The sequence below is a fragment of the Mustela lutreola genome, chromosome 10, assembly GCF_030435805.1.
Source record: "Mustela lutreola isolate mMusLut2 chromosome 10, mMusLut2.pri, whole genome shotgun sequence".
NCBI lineage: Eukaryota > Metazoa > Chordata > Mammalia > Carnivora > Mustelidae > Mustela > Mustela lutreola.
Genome location: NC_081299.1, coordinates 48531261 through 48549061, shown reverse-complemented (window position 1 = coordinate 48549061; position 17801 = coordinate 48531261). Strand labels below are relative to the sequence as shown.

At 40.1% G+C, this 17801-nt stretch overlaps 1 protein-coding gene and 1 pseudogene across 1 annotated transcript in view; both read left to right on the top strand.

The window, feature by feature from the left end:
- Nucleotides 1–1725: 1725 nt before the first annotated feature.
- Nucleotides 1726–17801, top strand: part of C10H1orf87 (chromosome 10 C1orf87 homolog) — an 88217-nt gene continuing 72141 nt past the window's right edge. The window contains 2 exon segments of the mRNA XM_059138516.1: nucleotides 1726–1995; nucleotides 3185–3243. Of these exon segments, the coding sequence (XP_058994499.1) occupies nucleotides 1726–1995; nucleotides 3185–3243 (329 nt within the window).
- LOC131810155 (SWI/SNF-related matrix-associated actin-dependent regulator of chromatin subfamily E member 1-like) lies at nucleotides 5502–7153 on the top strand (annotated as a pseudogene).

Here is a 17801-nt window from a genome sequence, read left to right as displayed (position 1 = left end):
AATCTCATCTCAAGATTCTTTACTTAGTCACATCTGCAAAGTCCCTTTTGCCACAGAAGATAATATTAACAGGTTTTAAGGATTAGGATATGGATGTCTGAGGGATCATTATTCAAAGTACCAGAAGCATAGTCCAGGAAGTTATGGCAACCAATGCAAACAAATAGTCATACCATCAGGCAAAGAAAGACAGGTTTTCTAAAGAGAGAAACCAGATTATACAGAGAATGGAGAAACCATTTGCAGCTTCTGGGGTCTGACTTGGCTTCTGGACAGATAATTGTAATAATGATGATAGCAAACATTTGTATTGCCCACTATGTGTCAGCCATTGTTCTAAGTGGCTTACTTATATAACTCAGCTAATCTTCATAAAAAGTCATACTCATTTTATAGAAGAGGAACCTAAGGCACAAAGTTTTGCCTAAGATCACTTTGAACTAGGACAGCTAGGATTTGAACCCAAGGTATCTGACTCCCAGGTACATACTCTTGACCATTTGAGAGGTAACTTACAGAATGGATGGCAGGCTGTCATAATGAGTAAACAGAAGGGTCCTACAGAGAGAGAACAGAATGGAAAAGGCACAAAAACAGAAAAATAAGAAGCAGATTCAAACCAGTTCGTAGACTGGGTGGGACAGAGCATAGCAAGCCTGGGAGAAGTATTGGGAGATCAAACTAGAAATCTAGCCTGAGGATAAGGCAAAGAAGACTTTGAAACCATAGACAACCTCTGTGACTGGTGGGAGTCCTTTGAGACATTGAGCTTGAGGCGGCTTCTCAGAATTGTGCCTTGGAGGACTAATCTGAGATCAAGGTAAACCTGGGCTGGAAGAAGAAATAGGAACCTGCCCCCCTTCCTCTACTCTGAGGTACTTCGTATATCACAGAATGTGCCTGTGTGTCTTGCTCCCTGAGAGCGACCCCTAGAGGGAAGTTGAATGTATCACCATGCTGCATGTGCCAACAGATGATACAGAACCGCAAAACACAACAGAGCCAGAGGGCAAGAGGCAGGTAGTACGGATGCTGGGCTGCTGCTGGAAATAGTAGGAACATTTTAGAGTCAATTTAATGTGTCTTTACCCATGTTTGTTGAAGTCTTTAAACATAACAAAAATTTTCTAGAAATTCGGGAGATACAGGAATATATATATATTCAAATCTAGGTTCTGTCCTTTGCCTTGGTGGAGTCTTGGGTAATTAGTCAACACCCCAAGCTCTATTTTTTTAAATCTTTAAAATTCAGGGGCCCCTGAGTGGATCAGTTGGTTAAGTGTCTGCCTTCCGCTCAGATCATGATCCTAGGGTCCTGGGATGGAGTTCCGCATTGGGTTCTCTGCTGACAGGGAGCCTGCTGCTTCCTCAGCCTCTGCCTCTCTTTCATTCTCTCTATAAATAAATAAATAAATAAATAGATATCTTTTTAAAAATAAATAAAATATAAATCAAATTATGTTACTAGTAATTGTTAATGTATAAGGTAAGAATAGTTGTCTGGCTCCACTGTGGGATCTACTTTTCTTCATTTTACAGATAAGGAAATTGAACCTCAGAGAAAAGAATGGATTTATCCAAAGCCATACGGTAGAAGGGTCTGGATTTGAAAGGACAAGTGCAAGATTCCAATTATCCGCCAATCTCACCAAGGGAAAATCAAGCTTCAGGGAAAGAGCAAGACTAGTGTGACTACACAGGTGAGCAGTATGAGCTTCAAGAAAGATGCTCACAGGTCTTGGAGAAGCTCCAAAGCACAGATTTGATAACGCGGATACTCTTTGCCTCTCAGCTGGAGCACTCAAGCGCCAGCGGCAGGGAGGCCTGAGCCTGCACAGCTGGATGGAAACTTGGTCCCCGCCTAGCAACAGCCTCTGCATCCTTAGCAACCTGGGAGGGAGCACTGAAGGAGCCGGTGCAGTGATCCGCCTGACTCCGGAGCTCCTATCGCCTGTCCTGTTCCCCGCAGGCCACCGCAGTTCTCAATCCCCAAGAGTACCCCTAAGCTGCCTGGGTGGGGAAACGCTTGCCTCAGCAATAATGCCAAGCCCCCTGTTCTATCTCAGGAAAGGGCTCAGGACTGATGCGCAACTGCTGGGCAGAGAGGGTACCCCACTGTCAGAAATTGTGGTTCCTAAAATTTCCAGACAACTTCAAAGAGGCTGCAGGTCCCGCTGGAGAGGGCTACCCACTCAGAGCACGTCTTTCTTTCCTGTAGACCACATACTAAGTGAAGCTGGAGTCCAGGGAAAAGCGCTGGTCTTCCTCAGACCTGGGCACTAGAAATGGGTCTAGTCATACTTGCTGTGTGAGTTTGGTCAAATGATACACCTCTCTTGGTCTTTGCTTACCAATCTGTAAAGCATTTGGATTAGAATGATCTCTGAAGAGCTTTCAGTCTGGGAAAGTCTCTGAAAGAGAGTGATCAGCCTGGGGCCAGGTTTATAGAACTTCTAAGTTGTCCTTGGCCTTAGACCTGTATAAGCACATAGTATTTATCTAGTACAGGATCTCAACTTCAGATTCACCAGATTATTGCAGAAACACACAGCAACAATAACAACAAAAATCCCTCTTTCCTATGCACAGCACTCCTTCAGATGCAATCTTATTGGATTCACCCTAAATCCCAGAAAGGAGAACTGGAATTATCCCAGTTTTGTAAGCAGGGAGACTGAGCAGTGAGAGCTGAATATAAGATCTTCATATAACCCAATAAAGCCCTGGTTTCCTCTCTGACTTCATGGGAATCCTGTCTGGCGTCAGGAAGGTAGCATCTCCAAATGACTCAGTAGACCTGTTTTGCAGATCTCTTGAGTGGGATTCCCAATTCTGCTCATTGCTGATTCTATGCTATTGAGTAAGGGACATAACTACATTATGCCTGCTCCCTCAACTGTAAATCAAGAATGATAATAGTAGTTAAGAATATCCTATTATGCCTTTATTAAGAATGTCAAGTGAGATAACATAGGTAAAGCATTTGGTCCTGCTATTGTTTTTGTTAATACGGACAAGGATGCTAAACCAACTAATGGGAAATCAAGAGGAAGAAAGATTTACTTATTTTCCAACCCAAGTATTTGAAAGGGCTTTGAGAAGAAGCATGCCTTCCATTTGGGAGACTCCCCCTGGATCAGAAGCAATGCATGAGACCCCAACTATTTACTTTTAAGGATAAAAAAATGTGGTGAAAATCATTGGAAGTAAACACTTTCGGTGCCTTCTGGAGAAGCCAAAGATGTAAGTTTACTGTTTGACAAATATCTGCTTCACTGGGAAGATAATGAAGTCTGGGTCTTTTTTTCTTAATCTAGAAATTTACATTTTTAAAATGTTGTCCATGGGAAATTAAGTCATTAAGAAGTAACAGTAGAAATAAAATAGTGTTGATAACTTCCATGAACCTTGTTTTCCTGATATTTTTCATCTTTTTAATTCCCCTTACTCTTTAATTACTTAGGCAGTTTTCTCAAATTGATGAGGAATATGAACATTGAGACATTTATAACTATTAATGGGGTATTGCTGCAGCTTCTCATCACGTTTGTAATCTCCTGTAGTAGGAATTTGGAGGGGAGAGGGGGAAATAGTGTTAGTCAATTTTTATGGATTAAAGGAGTGGGATTAATAATGAGTCATAAATTATAAGGTTTTCACTTAAGATTCTATACTCCTCCAAGTGAGGGCTTCTCAGAGCATAGCTAAAAGGTCTTTCTTCCCTTCAGGCTCATCACAGTCATATTTGAGGGAGCACACTCAGGTATCTCTAAAATTCTCCAGATACTTGGCACAGAAGAGTATGATTAGGTCTCTCTTCCAGCATTTTGGTGGTTCACAAAAGAAAAGGAAGGCACCAGACCTATCTTTCATGTAGTAGCTGTTCCATTAGTAGCAGCAGTCAATAGCTTTTCCCACCTGAGATTATTTCCATAGCTTCTGCCTTTATTTCAGAAACCCACAGACCAAACAAATAGACAAGCAGAAAAGATCTGGCCTCACAGAACATAGGTGCAGAGAGTAGTGGATACCAAACCTGGCTGTCATCAGAAACATCCAGAAAATCCTTTAAGAATAAGGAGTTGGGGTCCAACCCAAGACCTACTAAATCAGAATCTCTGAAGATAAGGCCATCCAGAACACTGCTGGGGAGCACAAGCTTAGCAGGGGAAGTTGGTTTAACTCTCCACCATCACTGTTGTCAGACTAGAGAAATTCAAAAGTGAGTGCTGTAATGAATTAGTAATGTCTGTCCTGACACAGGAAGTGAGTTTTGCAGCCCATGAGTCCTGCATCTGAGATATCTATAGAGCTGACAGATATGGACTTGAATTCTGGTTCTGTGCCTTCCTGGCCTTTTGACATTGAGACAATTAATCTCTCTGGCCTCAGATCCTACCATCTCTTAAGTAAGGCTAAAACCCATATACCCAGTAGGGTTGTTGTGAAGACCAAATGAGAAAAAGTATGCAAAACCCCTTTTCAGTGCCTAGTAGTATATGCAACATGCTCAATCCATGATTCTATTATTATGATTGAAGCATATCTTTCCAGGGATGTGAGATATTTAATAAAAAAATCAAATCTCATTCTATGGAATGCTTGCCATCCCTTTTATACTCTGTGTGTGGGATGCAGTCTACCTCTGTGTTGTAGATGAGAAAACGAAGATGCTGTGATATAACCTTATAATAATCATAATTATAATAATAAGATCTTCCACCAAAGGCCCATGGTTCGTGAGGAACGTACTAGGATCTGTGTGGATGCTCTGCTCAGCTCTCCTCCCATCCAGAAGCTGACATTGCTACTAGACTAATTCCATTCCCATCCAGGGTTCTTTGTTTAGCCTATTTGTTCCAAATCCCCCCCCTTTTTTTTTTTCTAAGAGTATCAGAATCTAATGTTCCTAAAGAGTTTGCTGGGGGAGGATCCTTGTCCTTTTAAATATGGAAGGAAAAATTCCCTCTGTCTTATAAAAAAAAGTGCCTTTTATTTTTTATATTCTTTAAATTTTACAATCTAAGAAATAAAAGAGTACATTAGATTAGATACATAAATTGTGAAATAAAAGGCATAGTTCTATTTCTTCTGTGATAATGGTAAAAAAAAAAAGTTTAAAAAATATCAAGATAGGTTGCTTTGTTTCTGTTTTCTCTGGGCTTGATGTTGCTATTGCTGGAACGACATAGGACCCCTGACATGCTTTGATAAATAGTTCTGTATGGTTCAAAAACAAATGATTCTCAAAAGGGTTCTTATTGCCGAGGTAAGAACAGACCCACCACTATCATGTCATGTGTGTCCCAAAATCTGTCTCGGAACCATTTTAGTTGGGCTTTCTCTGTAGCTTTCAGCCTGAGCCTCAAAAAGGCTTTTTCTATGGGTTGAATCTGTTGAGTCCATTAGTAAAATATCTATGTATGAAACATTAGTGAGGCTTTTTCTGCCCGAGGTGGCTCAAATTCATTCTTAAGGAACTGAGAACATAATCTTTCAAAATGTCAATAAGACCATTTTATGCCTCACCTCCCACCCCAGCTCCTACAACACAAATGCCCAGCACACCAGAGTTTGTGGGATATAATCCATATGGTCATCTTGTCTGCAACAACTAGAGGCTGGGAGGGAACCTGGACATCAACAGTCAGGTCATGGCATCTTCTGGTATTATGATTCCAAACCCCCACAAACTACCAGATGAGCCACTGATGGCCTACATGAGGTACAGCAGAAAGGTCTGGGATCAAGTAAAATCTTCCAACCCTGATCTAAAGTTGTGGGAAATTGGCAAGATTATTGGTGGCATGTGACGAGATCTCACTGATGAAGAAAAAGAATATTTAAGTGAAGATGAAGCAGAAAAGAGAGAGTACAATGAATCTATCAAGGGCTATCATAATCTCCCTGCATACGTTGCTTACATAAATGCAAAAAGTCATACAGGAGCTGCTTTAGAGGAAGAAAGTCAACAGAGACTCTTGCATGAGGAAAAGAGAAGCTTACATGAGCATCCAGCCTGCTGAAGATCCAGATGGCTATGATGATGACTTTTCACTGAAGCATACGGCTACCACTCGTTTCCAGAGAAACCACCACCTCATCAGTGAAATCTGTAGTGAGAGGGTAGAGCCAGACGTTCTGTCAGTTGTCACAACAGCTAGTAGGCAGGTCCTTAAACAATGGGTTCAGTATTTAATGGTTCATCAGTGAAAACTAGAAGCTGAACTTCTTTAAATGGACGAGTGACCACCAGAAAAAGAGGAAATTTCTGGAAAACACAGATTCATTTAACGATGAACTTAAATGATTGTATGGTTTGAAGTGGAATGGATATGGAAAAAATTGTCACTGAAATTGCACAGGAAGAGGAACGGGCTGGTGAAATAAAGGAGGAAAGGGAGAAAGAGGCCACAGAGCAAACTGAATGCAGTCAGCATGGTTCCTGAGGGAGAGCAAGCTGTGAGTAAGACCTAGGAGGAGAAAGACCAACAAGAGGAAGCCTGGGTGGCTCAGTGAGTTAAGCCTCTGCCTTCCGCTCAGGTCATGATTTCTGGGTCCTGGGATCGAGCCCCACTTCAGGCTCTCTGCCCAGCAGGGAGCCTGCTTCCCCCTCTCTCTCTGCCTGCCTCTCTGCCAACTTGTGATCTCTCTCTTTCTCTGTCAAATAAATAAATAAAAATCTTTTTTTTTTTTTTTAAAGATTTTATTTATTTATTTGACAGACAGAGATCACAGGTAGGCAGAGAAGCAGGCAGAGAGAGAGGAAAGAAAGCAGGCCCCCGGCTGAGCAGAGAGCCCGGTGCGGGACTCGATCCCAGGACCCTGAGATCATGACCTGAGCCGAAGGCAGTGGCTTAACCCACTGAGCCACCCAGGCGCCCAATAAATAAAAATCTTAAAAAAAAAAAAAAAACCAACAAGAGCATCCCAGTGGAGACAGAGAAGACACACCTTGAAGAAGCACCAGAAAGACAACAGAATGGTGAAGAAGAAGACACATCTACTCCTGATGACAAGGAGAGCGGGCAGGACGGGGTGAACAGTATGGCTGAGGAAGGGACCCGTGAGAGTAGCACTGGCTTAGAGAACAACAGTGGAACAGCGGAGGAGCCTAACAGACCCCACCCCAGAAGATGAGAAGAAAGAATAAATGTTGCCTTGTTTGATGTGTTCTAAGTACTTGTTTAAATGAAAAAAAAATGTTTTTTGAGTTTTTAAAAAAAGGAAACATAAGTGAAAGCAAAAAAAAAAAAAAAAAAAAAAGGAAAAAGTCTCTAAAAAGAAAAATCACAAATGAATAATGGATGAAAAACAGAAATCTTCCCATCTAACCACATTTAGTTCATACTTCCCGTAGGATATTTGGAGAGGATGGAATAGGATGGCAGACCTGAATGTGACCTTCATGGTGTCAGTGAGGGTATTAATTTGCTAGGGCTGCTGTATCAAAGCTCCACACATGGGGTGACTTAGACCACACAGAAATGTATTGCTTCACAGTTCTGCAGGTGAGAAGTCTGAAGTCAAGGAGTTGGTAGAGCTGTGCTCCCTCTGCAGCTGCCCAGGAAGGAGAGCTTGTAGGTCTCTCTCCCTTCTTCTGATAGTTTTGTGCCTCGTGGCAGCATAACTCTAAAATTCATATGGCAATCTCTCTGTTACTGTGCCTCTGAGCAAATTTCCCTTTCTATAAGAATGCCAGTCAGTTGGTTTGGGGGTCCATCCTATTCTAGTATGACCTCAATTTAACTAACTATATCTGCAATCACCTTATTTCCAAATAAGGTCATATTCTGAGGCCCATGGGGTTAGGACTTCAAAATATGAATTTTAGGGTTCAATTTAGCCCATAACAACTAATCTCCCATTTTACAGATGGAACAACTGTGAACTCTATTGGGCTTAAAGGGAGGCCAGTTACTAAGAACTAAGACTGGAGTCGAGCTCCTTTCCTCTTTTCTTAATTTAGCCTGTACAGTTATTGACAGATGAAAGGAAAATACTCAATACCCATTTAGTAGTCAAGTTCTTTACAAAGGAGATCAATCTCCAGGTTATAAAGAGTGAAACAAGTGTACCTGAGATTCACGACCATCATTTGCCTCTCAGATAACTCCACCAGACTTCCAACCTGCTCTTTCTCTAATCCACTTTATAAAGGCGTGCTCCCTAGAGGGTAACCTATGGACCACCAGCATCAGCCTCACCTGGGAGTTGGCTAGATGCAGATTCACAATCTGCATTTTTGTTAATTCCCAAGTGACTCCTGTGTAACATTCCAATTTGAGACGCCCACTTCTCAACTATGGCCAGCATCATCTTCCTAAAACACAGATCTAATGAGATGCCACCACCTCTAGGCACAGATTTACCCCTCCCTCTCCCCCATAGGTTTCCACAGCACTGTTAAGGGACTGTTATACTCTGTGACAATTTCCTATGCATTTCTGGCTTCTCCATTGGACTGTAAATCCCATGTGCACAACTGCACCCCAGCACTGAGTACAAAATCTGATACATATTGAGAGCCTAATAAATGAACTAGAGCACGATGGATGCCAAGAAAAATAAAGATCTAGAAAGACAATACATAGTTGCTTTCAATCCAAGTCTAAAGGCCCAGGTTGCTAAAGTTGCATGCAGATGTTACCAGGGGACCCTGAGGAGTCATCTTTGATGATAGCTCATGGAAAGCAAGATAATACCAACTGAAAGGAGACAAATATTCCCATTTTCTAAAAGGAGATAAAAGTAGGTAATAAAACCACAAAACTAGAAGCTTGTGGGCAATCCCTGGCAAAACTGCAGGCCAAAGAATTAAATATATTCGTTGTGAAAACAAAAACAAAAGTGATGGACACTAAGGTTGGCAACACGTTGACTAAAACCAGATTATGCTAACACGGTGGTGACTGAACAATTGATGTCAACATTCTGTGTTAGAGGCGGAGAGGCTGAGAGGATTGGTGTGGGGCCCTGTTTTTAGTCATTTTTAATCCATAACTGAAACCACTTCAGTAAACATGTAGGTTTACTTAGAGGAATGCTGAAAAGCCTTGGCAGGAAAATGAGCTAAAACCAAAAAAAAAAAAAAAAAAAAAAGAAATCAACGGAGATATACACAAAGTCTGTCCTCAGGTAAGAGTGCATGTAAATGATCATATGGAATAAAAGTTTGGGTTTCACTTGCTGCAAAAGACTAGAAAATCTATCTGTCGGTCTCTGTTTCCAATTCCTGGCATGGAGCTCTTAGAACCCTTGCAGTTTCCCAAGAGATAAGAGCACCAGGTGCATCTTTTGTCCTAATATTTGGTCTTTAACCCTGGTTCCTGACACAAAGCCCCTAAATACCTTGGAATTTCCTGTCTCTACTCCCCTGAGGATGGAGAGCTCTGGAGAGTTAAGGATGGAGGCTGGTCACCAGAAAGACCAAGCCACGATTACCAACTTAGAACTTTCAGCTCTACCCTCTACCCTCTGGAAAGGGGAGAGGGGCTGGAGATTGAGTTAATGATTAAGCATAACTACATGGTGAAGCCTCCCTAAAAATCTCAACTGTATGAGGTTCAGAGAGTTTCCAGATTGCTGAACACATCTATGTGCTGAGAGGGTGGTGTGCCTGGAGGGGCCATAGATGCTCCACACCCCTTCCCACATACCTTGCCCTATGCATCTCTTCCATTTGGCTATTCCTAAATTATATTCCTTTATAATAATCAGTAATCTGGTAAGTAAACTGTTCTGAGTTCTGGGAGCTGCTCTAGCAGATTCATCAAACCCAGGGTGGGGTTGTGAGAATCCTATTTTATAGTGGGTCTATCAGAACCACAGGTAACAATCTAGACTTGTGACTGATGTCTGAAAGGGGTGGGACAGACTTGTAGGATGGAGCCCTGAACCTGTGGGGTCTGTGCTAAATTAGGTAGATAGCTACAGAATTTAATTGAATTGTAAGGATACCCAGCCGGTGTTGAAGAATTGTTTGGTATGGGGAAACCCACACACATTTGGTGACTGGCTGTATGTGGTAGTCGTAGAGAGTAGAGGATAAAATGGAGTGTTTTTTCCTTTACATTTCTGTTTGTGCTCAGCATGAGCCGAGAGCATCCACAGAGAAGGATGCGGGTGGCCCAATTATTCAGATTTGGATACGTCCCCTGTGCAATACTGCACCTCCATTTGCATGCATGCCATAATTTAGGAGGGACCCTGCCACACTAGAAGTGTGGATGCTAAAGGTATAGCATGATAGAAGATCCAGGGTATAAATTGTGGCATAGGGGAACATTTACAGAATCTGGGGATTGAGTTGCTAAATAAAAAAGGAATTGGATCCATTTCAAGAAATTCCTGTGAGTAGAGATGCTTCCAGTGAATAAAGCTGGCTTCTCTAGTTCCTTCCAGTGCCAAGACTCAATGACTCAAAGCACTTCATTCTAGTTACACTGCTGTTGGTATAGTATTGTCATGTACAGGGGAAGTGGGTTGCAAATTTTTATAGGAAAGGGTAGCAAATACTTGTAATAATATGTGTTGATATTGATAGCCTAGAAATATAAAATTTTGGTATTTTCCCACATGACTATCCTGGAGCCTGTCATTTTTTGGTCCCTCAAAGTCCTTCATATTAATACATTATTGTTTCCCTTTCTTGAACTTTTTAAAAGCACTAATGTTAACAGTTTTATAAATTAATGCATATATGGAATTCCATCATCATTCCTTCCAAAAGCATTAATTGAGCACCTATTGAGTGCCAAGCCTTAGGAATACAGCAGTATACCTAAACTTCTAAATGATATACCTAAACTTCTAAAACCTAAACTTCTAATGATGGGAGACAACATAGCAGACATATGAATAATGACTGTTTAACTGAGCATAGTGCCATGAAGAAAAATAGAGGAGGATCATAAAGGGATGTTGAGTCACAAAAGGTGTTCCCAGAAGGCCTCTGAGCAAGTTATTAGTTAGCAGTGAGCTGGCTAAGATTGGCCCTAATTTATCCAGGTGGGCATGGTTCACCAGATTCCAACTTCCCATATAACTAGCAGTTCTAGTTTCTTCTTCCTGCTCCTGTCTCATAAGAAGAGGCTGCAACTTCCCACAGCCCCAAGTTCTTTAAATACTAGACATCTGGCTTTCCTAGCAACTGCTGTACACAGCACCTGCTACAAACAGCACCTAAATTGACCACCTGCAGCCCAAACAGATTTTTTTGTACAAGGCTGCCTTATGCTCACTTCATAAAAAGTGAGACTGTGTGGTTTTCCAGAAGCACAGTACTCAGAGATCAAGTGACACCACAGGTGTTCACCATGATCCTGGTAGAAAGTAAACCATGAAGATCTCTGGAGAAAGAGCATTGTGGGCAAAGGGAACAGTGAATAGAAAGCCTTTGTGACATTTAAGAAGGAGCAAGGAAGCTAGTGTTGGTACAGCCGAGTGCACAAAGCGGGAGCGGGTAGGGAATGAGGTCAGAGAGGCCAGCAGGACTCAGGTCACGGGCTATGTGGACCATGGTAGGAATTTAGAATGTGTTCTATGTAGAGTGGGAAGCCATTGGGAAATTGGGAGCACCATAAAGAATAGTTCTGGCTGCTGTGTGGAGGACAAGTTGGAAGAGACATGAGTAAAGAGAGAGAGATCATTTAGGGAGCCATGATGGTAATCTATGCAGGAAATTGTAACAATGACCAATTATAACCTCTATGTAAAACCTGGATAAACATTTGTGATTTATTCTTTTTTGAAAAGCAATAACTGATCATAATGCCTTATCTTTTTAATTGCTTTTCTTGCTATATAATCTACATACTTTAATATCCATGAACTCAATCTTTCCTTAAAACAGAGCAACATCAGAGCACATACTATTATATCCATTTTCACAAGTCCACAGTGATGGAGTATTATGTTAAAATCATACGTCTCATGCCTTTTTACTGCAGAAAGCTGTTTCTTTATAATCTCCTACAAAGGGTTGCAAGACATAGGCATGAAACCTACAATAAGAGTATATGGCAGTACGTAAATGAATGCCAAATCAGTGTTGTAAAAAAAAAAAAAATAGGCCCCCATTAATCCTAACTATTGAGACTATGAAATAAAAGTTGTAATTTTACCATTTGAAATCCTATATTTTAAAAAATAGAATAAAAAGTAAACAGAAAAAACAAAACACTATTTACAAGATTATGACAGGGAAAAATTAATCCTCTTAAATGTGTGAGGTACTCCTGCAAATCAGTAGGAAAAGGAAGAGCAGCCCAATTTCACAAAGTGGCAGATCTATGTGGGCAATTCACAAAAGAAGAAATAAAAATGAACACTAGATACGTGTGTGTGATGGGGTGGGGGAGATTCAATCTGAATTAAACAGCAACTAGACATTATTTTTACCAATAAAATCAGAAATATTTTTGTAGTGGAGATATCCAGGGTTGACGAGAATTTAGGAAAAAAGTACTCGTATGCCATTGGCTTTTTTTTTTTAAAGATTTTTATTTATTTATTTGACAGAGAGAGAGAGGGATCACAAGTAGGCAGGGAGACGGGCAGAGAGAGAGAGGAAGAGAGAGCGGGAAGAGAGAGAGGGGAAGTTGGCTCCCCACTGAGCAGAGCCCAATGGGGGGCTCAATCCCAGGACCCCAAGATCATGACCTGAGTCGAAGGCAGAGGCTTAACCCACGGAGCCACCCATGCATACCGCTATCAGCTTTTAAGTATATTTATTAAAAGCCTTAAAAGTACATGTAGTTTGTGATGAACACTGGGAGTTGTACCTAAAGTGATGAATCGCTAAATCCTACTGAAACTGATATCACACTATATGTTAACTAACTAGAATTTAAATAAAATCCTTAAATAAGTGTATGTACTATGGCATAAAACAGCTCTATCCATGAACCACTTCTGTAGAAACAATTATAGATGGATATATGGTTTAGTTTCAAAAATTTACATAATAATGTACAAATCCGCTAGTAGGAAATAGATGACCTAATTCAGAGGAAGATGATTCAGAAAGAGTTGTTTATAAGAGTAAGAGAAATGCACGAATATAGCAGGAACTGTGGACCAGCAGAGGCAAAGTTGGACAGCCCCCTGCAATGTTGTCGAGGAGGGACACTCTGTAGAGGGACCCTCTGTAGCTCAGGCTGCTTAGAGAAATGTAGTGACCTTTGAGCAAGAAACACAAGAAGTTTAAGGCAATGTTGCACAACAGAGCCATCTTCTGCCAGGGCTACACATTGGCCAAAACCAGCCAGAATCAGAAGGCATGAGAGGAGATCTTTAGTCTACACAGATCAGCTTTCTGGGGTAAGGAAGACTGCAGGGAGCTAACACAAAGGAACATGTCCAACAGGGAAGCAATATTTAAATGAGTAACATTGGGGCAACAGTAAATGTTCAACAAAATAGGACTAGTTAAATTAACTCTTGTATCTGCATGCAATGAAACACTAGTTACACATATAGAATGTTCTCACAGAGACTAAGTATCGATGTGTAAGGATATCGGCATTATATGGTGGACTGGAAATTCTTTTAAAAGATTATAAAATGGTATAATTCTAGTTTGGTCTAAAAGCAAAACAAAACAAGTTCTTGTGTGTCTAGGTAGAAATTTTCTATAATGAAATAATGTAACACCTTGCCACATTTAATTTAACCACTTATAATTTTGAGAAATCACAGATTTATATTTACATAGTACACTTTTTTTAGAACTTAATTTTTTTAGAGCAGTTTTAGATCCACAGCAAACTTGAGAGGAAGGTACAGAGATACCACATACACCCTTTGTCTGGATTTTTGCATCATCTCCTCGATTATCTGCAGCCCCCACTGAAGTGATACATTTGTTTCCTTTGAAGAACTCACATTGACACAGCATGATCCCCTGAAGTCTATAGTTTACATTAGGGTTCATTCCTGGGGTCCTTCATGCTAAGGTTTGGGGCAAATGTATAGTAGTAAGTATCCATCAACATAGTAGCATACAAAGTATTTTCCCTGCCCTAAAAATTCTGTGCTTCATCTATTCATCTCTTTCCTCCTTCCCTATAGCATGCTTTTTAATTCAATAATATCCCGAAACCCCGAGTCCAACCTAATTAAACAAAGTAAAATAGCAATAATTATTACTCCCATTCCCATAGACCATGTGGATGTATCCAGAGGGTAGTTTAGGGAAAGAACTGTTTGTGCTACATCCTCTCACAATATGGACAGAAGTCCTGGCTCAGAAATTGTGCCTTAAAGCACTGAGATAATTGGGGGAAAGGTAAGCCAGTTGCACAATCACTTTGCTTAGAGTTGCAAAAGCAGAACAGGCTAGACTTCTGTGCAAAGGACATTAAATTTCAAGCTGATAAAGACTGGCTCAAAGATTTAAAGGCAGCACTGTCTGCAAAACTCTTGGGTATAGGCTACCTGAGGACATCATGATGAGATGATGTTTGGTTTTTTTGTTTTTGTTTTTGTTTTTTTCCTGTAAAATGAAGGAAACAGATTCTGAAGAATTGTGCTTAATCAGAGCAGGTTTTGATACTGATTAACCTGCGTTGGTTTTTAAAGAGAGTGACTTCTAGAACTCCTATTCACGGTTACTCGTAAAATACAAGGTGGTCAGTTAGGTTACATCATCTCTTTTTATCTATTTAAATAAATTTTCCTCAGTTCTTATGTACTACAAAATTTTGATCTTTTAAACTTTAGTTTTGCCTATCAATAAAGAAAGTTCCAAGATTCCAGTGGCTTTCTTATACACTTACAATGAAAATACAGAAAGGGAAATTAGAGAATGGATTCCATTTACTATAGCACCAAGAACCACAAGATACCTGGGAATAAACCTAACCAAAGAGGGAAAGGATCTATATTCGAGGAACTACAGAACACTCATGAAAGAAATTGAAGAAGACCCAAAAAGATGGAATACCCTTCCATGCTCTTGGATCGAAAGAATAAACATTGTTAAAATGTCTATACTGCCTAAAGCAATCTATACTTTTAATGCCATTCCGATAAAAATTCCACCAGTATTCTTCAAAGAGCTGGAGCAAATAACCCAAAAATTTGTATGGAATCAGAAGGGACCCCGAATCACTAAGGAAATGTTGAAAAACAAAAATAAAACTGATGGCATCACGCTACTTGATTTCAAGCTTTACTACAAAGCTGTAATCACCAAGACAGCATGGTACTGGCATAAAAACAGACACATAGACCAGTGGAACAGAGTGGAGAGCCCAGATATGGACCCTCAACTCTATGGTCAGATAATCTTCAACAAAGCAGGAAAAAATATACAGTGGAAAAAAGACAGTCTCTTCAATAAATGGTGCTGGGAAAACTGGGCAGCTATATGTAGAAGAATGAAACTCGACCATTCTCTTATATCGTACACAAAGATAAACTCAAAATGGATAAAAGACCTCAATGTGAGACAGGAATCCATCAGAATCCTAGAGGAGAACATAGGCAGTAATCTCTTTGATATCAGCTACAGCAACTTCTTTCAAGATATGTCTCCAAAGGCAAAGGAAACAAAAGCGAAAATAAACTTTTGGGACTTCATCAAAATCAAAAGCTTCTGCACAGCAAAGGAAACAGTCAAGAAAACAAAGAGGCAACCCACGGAATGGGAGAAGATATTTACAAATGACAGTACAGACAAAAGGTTGATATCCAGCATCTATAATGAACTCCTCAAACTCAACACACACAAAACAGACAAGCATATCAAAAAATGGGCAGAAGATATGAACAGACACTTTTCCAATGAAGACATACAAATGGCTATCAGACACATGAAAAAATGTTCATCATCACTAGCCATCAGGGAGATTCAAATTAAAACTACATTGAGATATCACCTTACACCAGTTAGAATGGCCAAAATTAACAAGACAGGAAACAACATGTGTTGGAGAGGATGTGGAGAAAGGGGAACCCTCTTACACTGTTGGTGGGAATGCAAGTTGGTGCAGCCTCTTTGGAGAATAGTGTGGAGATTCCTCAAGAAACTAAAAATAGAACTTCCTTATGACCCTGCAATTGCCTACTGGGTATTTACCCCAAAAATACAGATGTAGTGAAAGTTCCAATATTCCAAATGAAAGAGCACTCCTTTTGAACTCAGGTGATGTGAGAGGTGTTTAAAAGGAGACAGCACTCTACTTTATGACTAACATAAAATTATCATTTGTCAAAGGCTGAGAGAGGCTCTGTGCTAAATATTTTATATATCATATTTTGATAAGAATTATTTTTCTAACATCACAGAGGAGAAATTAAAAATTAGAGATGTGAAATAAATTGCCAAAGTGAAATGACATTTGGAGCTAGGATTCAGAATCAGGTCCATGAGACAGATAGTCCATGTCTTCAACTTCTATACTAATAGTGATTATAATTATGGGCAAATTTTGCACAATTATGGAAAAGATTTCTTTTTCTTTCTCTATGCTGTTCTTTCTCAAACTTTAGTGTACACAGGAATCATTTGACATGTTTGCTAAGAAATTTACTTGTCCTGTTTTCAGAAATTCCAACTCAGTGAGTTTGGTGTTATCCAAGTTTGTGTTTTATTATCCAGCACCCTGCATGATTATGACCCCCTCGGGTGGTCTGAGGTTCAAAGGTTAGAAATCACTGTCACTTTCTCCAAGTCCAAGCTCTTCATCCAATCTGGAGTATTTTTCTACCTCTCATTTCCTCTTTCAACTACATTTTATATGTCAGTTCCTTGGTGAAAGAAGATTCCAAAGTGAAGTAAGCATTTCTAAGAGAATCATTCACGGAGGGGAGAATATTGAGGAAGCAAGGCCTGTGCACTGTCTCCTGTTTCAATTTTTGGACTTTTGACTTTTGTCATTTGCAACTTGACAATTGCATCTCCACCACCTCTTGAGACACATCTTTCACCTTTGGACTAAAATCATACAATGTAATATCTATCAACTAAATAGCCACTGTCTATTAGTTTAACTCTGTCAGCACCGATCATAATTCCTTCAAAACAAGCTATATAATCTCGTGGCTTTTGCCTTTTTAAGCTTGCACTTCCCACTTGCAATTTGAAGCACACTTTCAATTTTGGTCAACCCTGTGTCTCTGAGATTGCAGTCCCTCAAGACCCCACACCAATGTTTTTGCCTGCTTTCTAGACTTTTCCCCTTGGCCAACACCTTCATAGAAACATTTCCATCCTCTTTAAGCAGATTTGGTTTGAAATTCCTCTATGATCTTTTTACATCCTCTATTTTTTTTTCAGGTATCACACTATTTTTTCATAAACTTGAAGACAAAATAGTCCATTGGATGCCAATACAACATTGACCCATAAAGTAGTAATGCACCGCTGAAGGACAAGTCAGATAGAAGGAAATATCCATGGTGTAAATATATGTCTAATGCTGTAGAACTGCGTGATTAAGTGAAGAAAGAAGGACGCAAGGGAGTAGGTGTGCTGGGGTATCACTTTCTATGAGCTAAAAGTACTTCCTACCAAAGAACAATTGTTGATTGGATGGGTTGCTAATTCTGTGTATAAAATAACCCTTTTATTTTATTCTTCCCTGAAAAAGTATACTTTGGTTATTTTCATTGATTTCAGAATTTGGCTCAGTGTTTTAAGGAAAGAAATGAGATACACTGTAAATATCTTTGGGAACATAATGAATTCCTTGCGCCTGGGAAGTTTACAAACCAGAGTTGAATGTCAGCCACTTACGTGTTCCAGAAGGGGACTTTAAGTCTAGCTGGGAAGATAGACTAGATGGCTTTATATA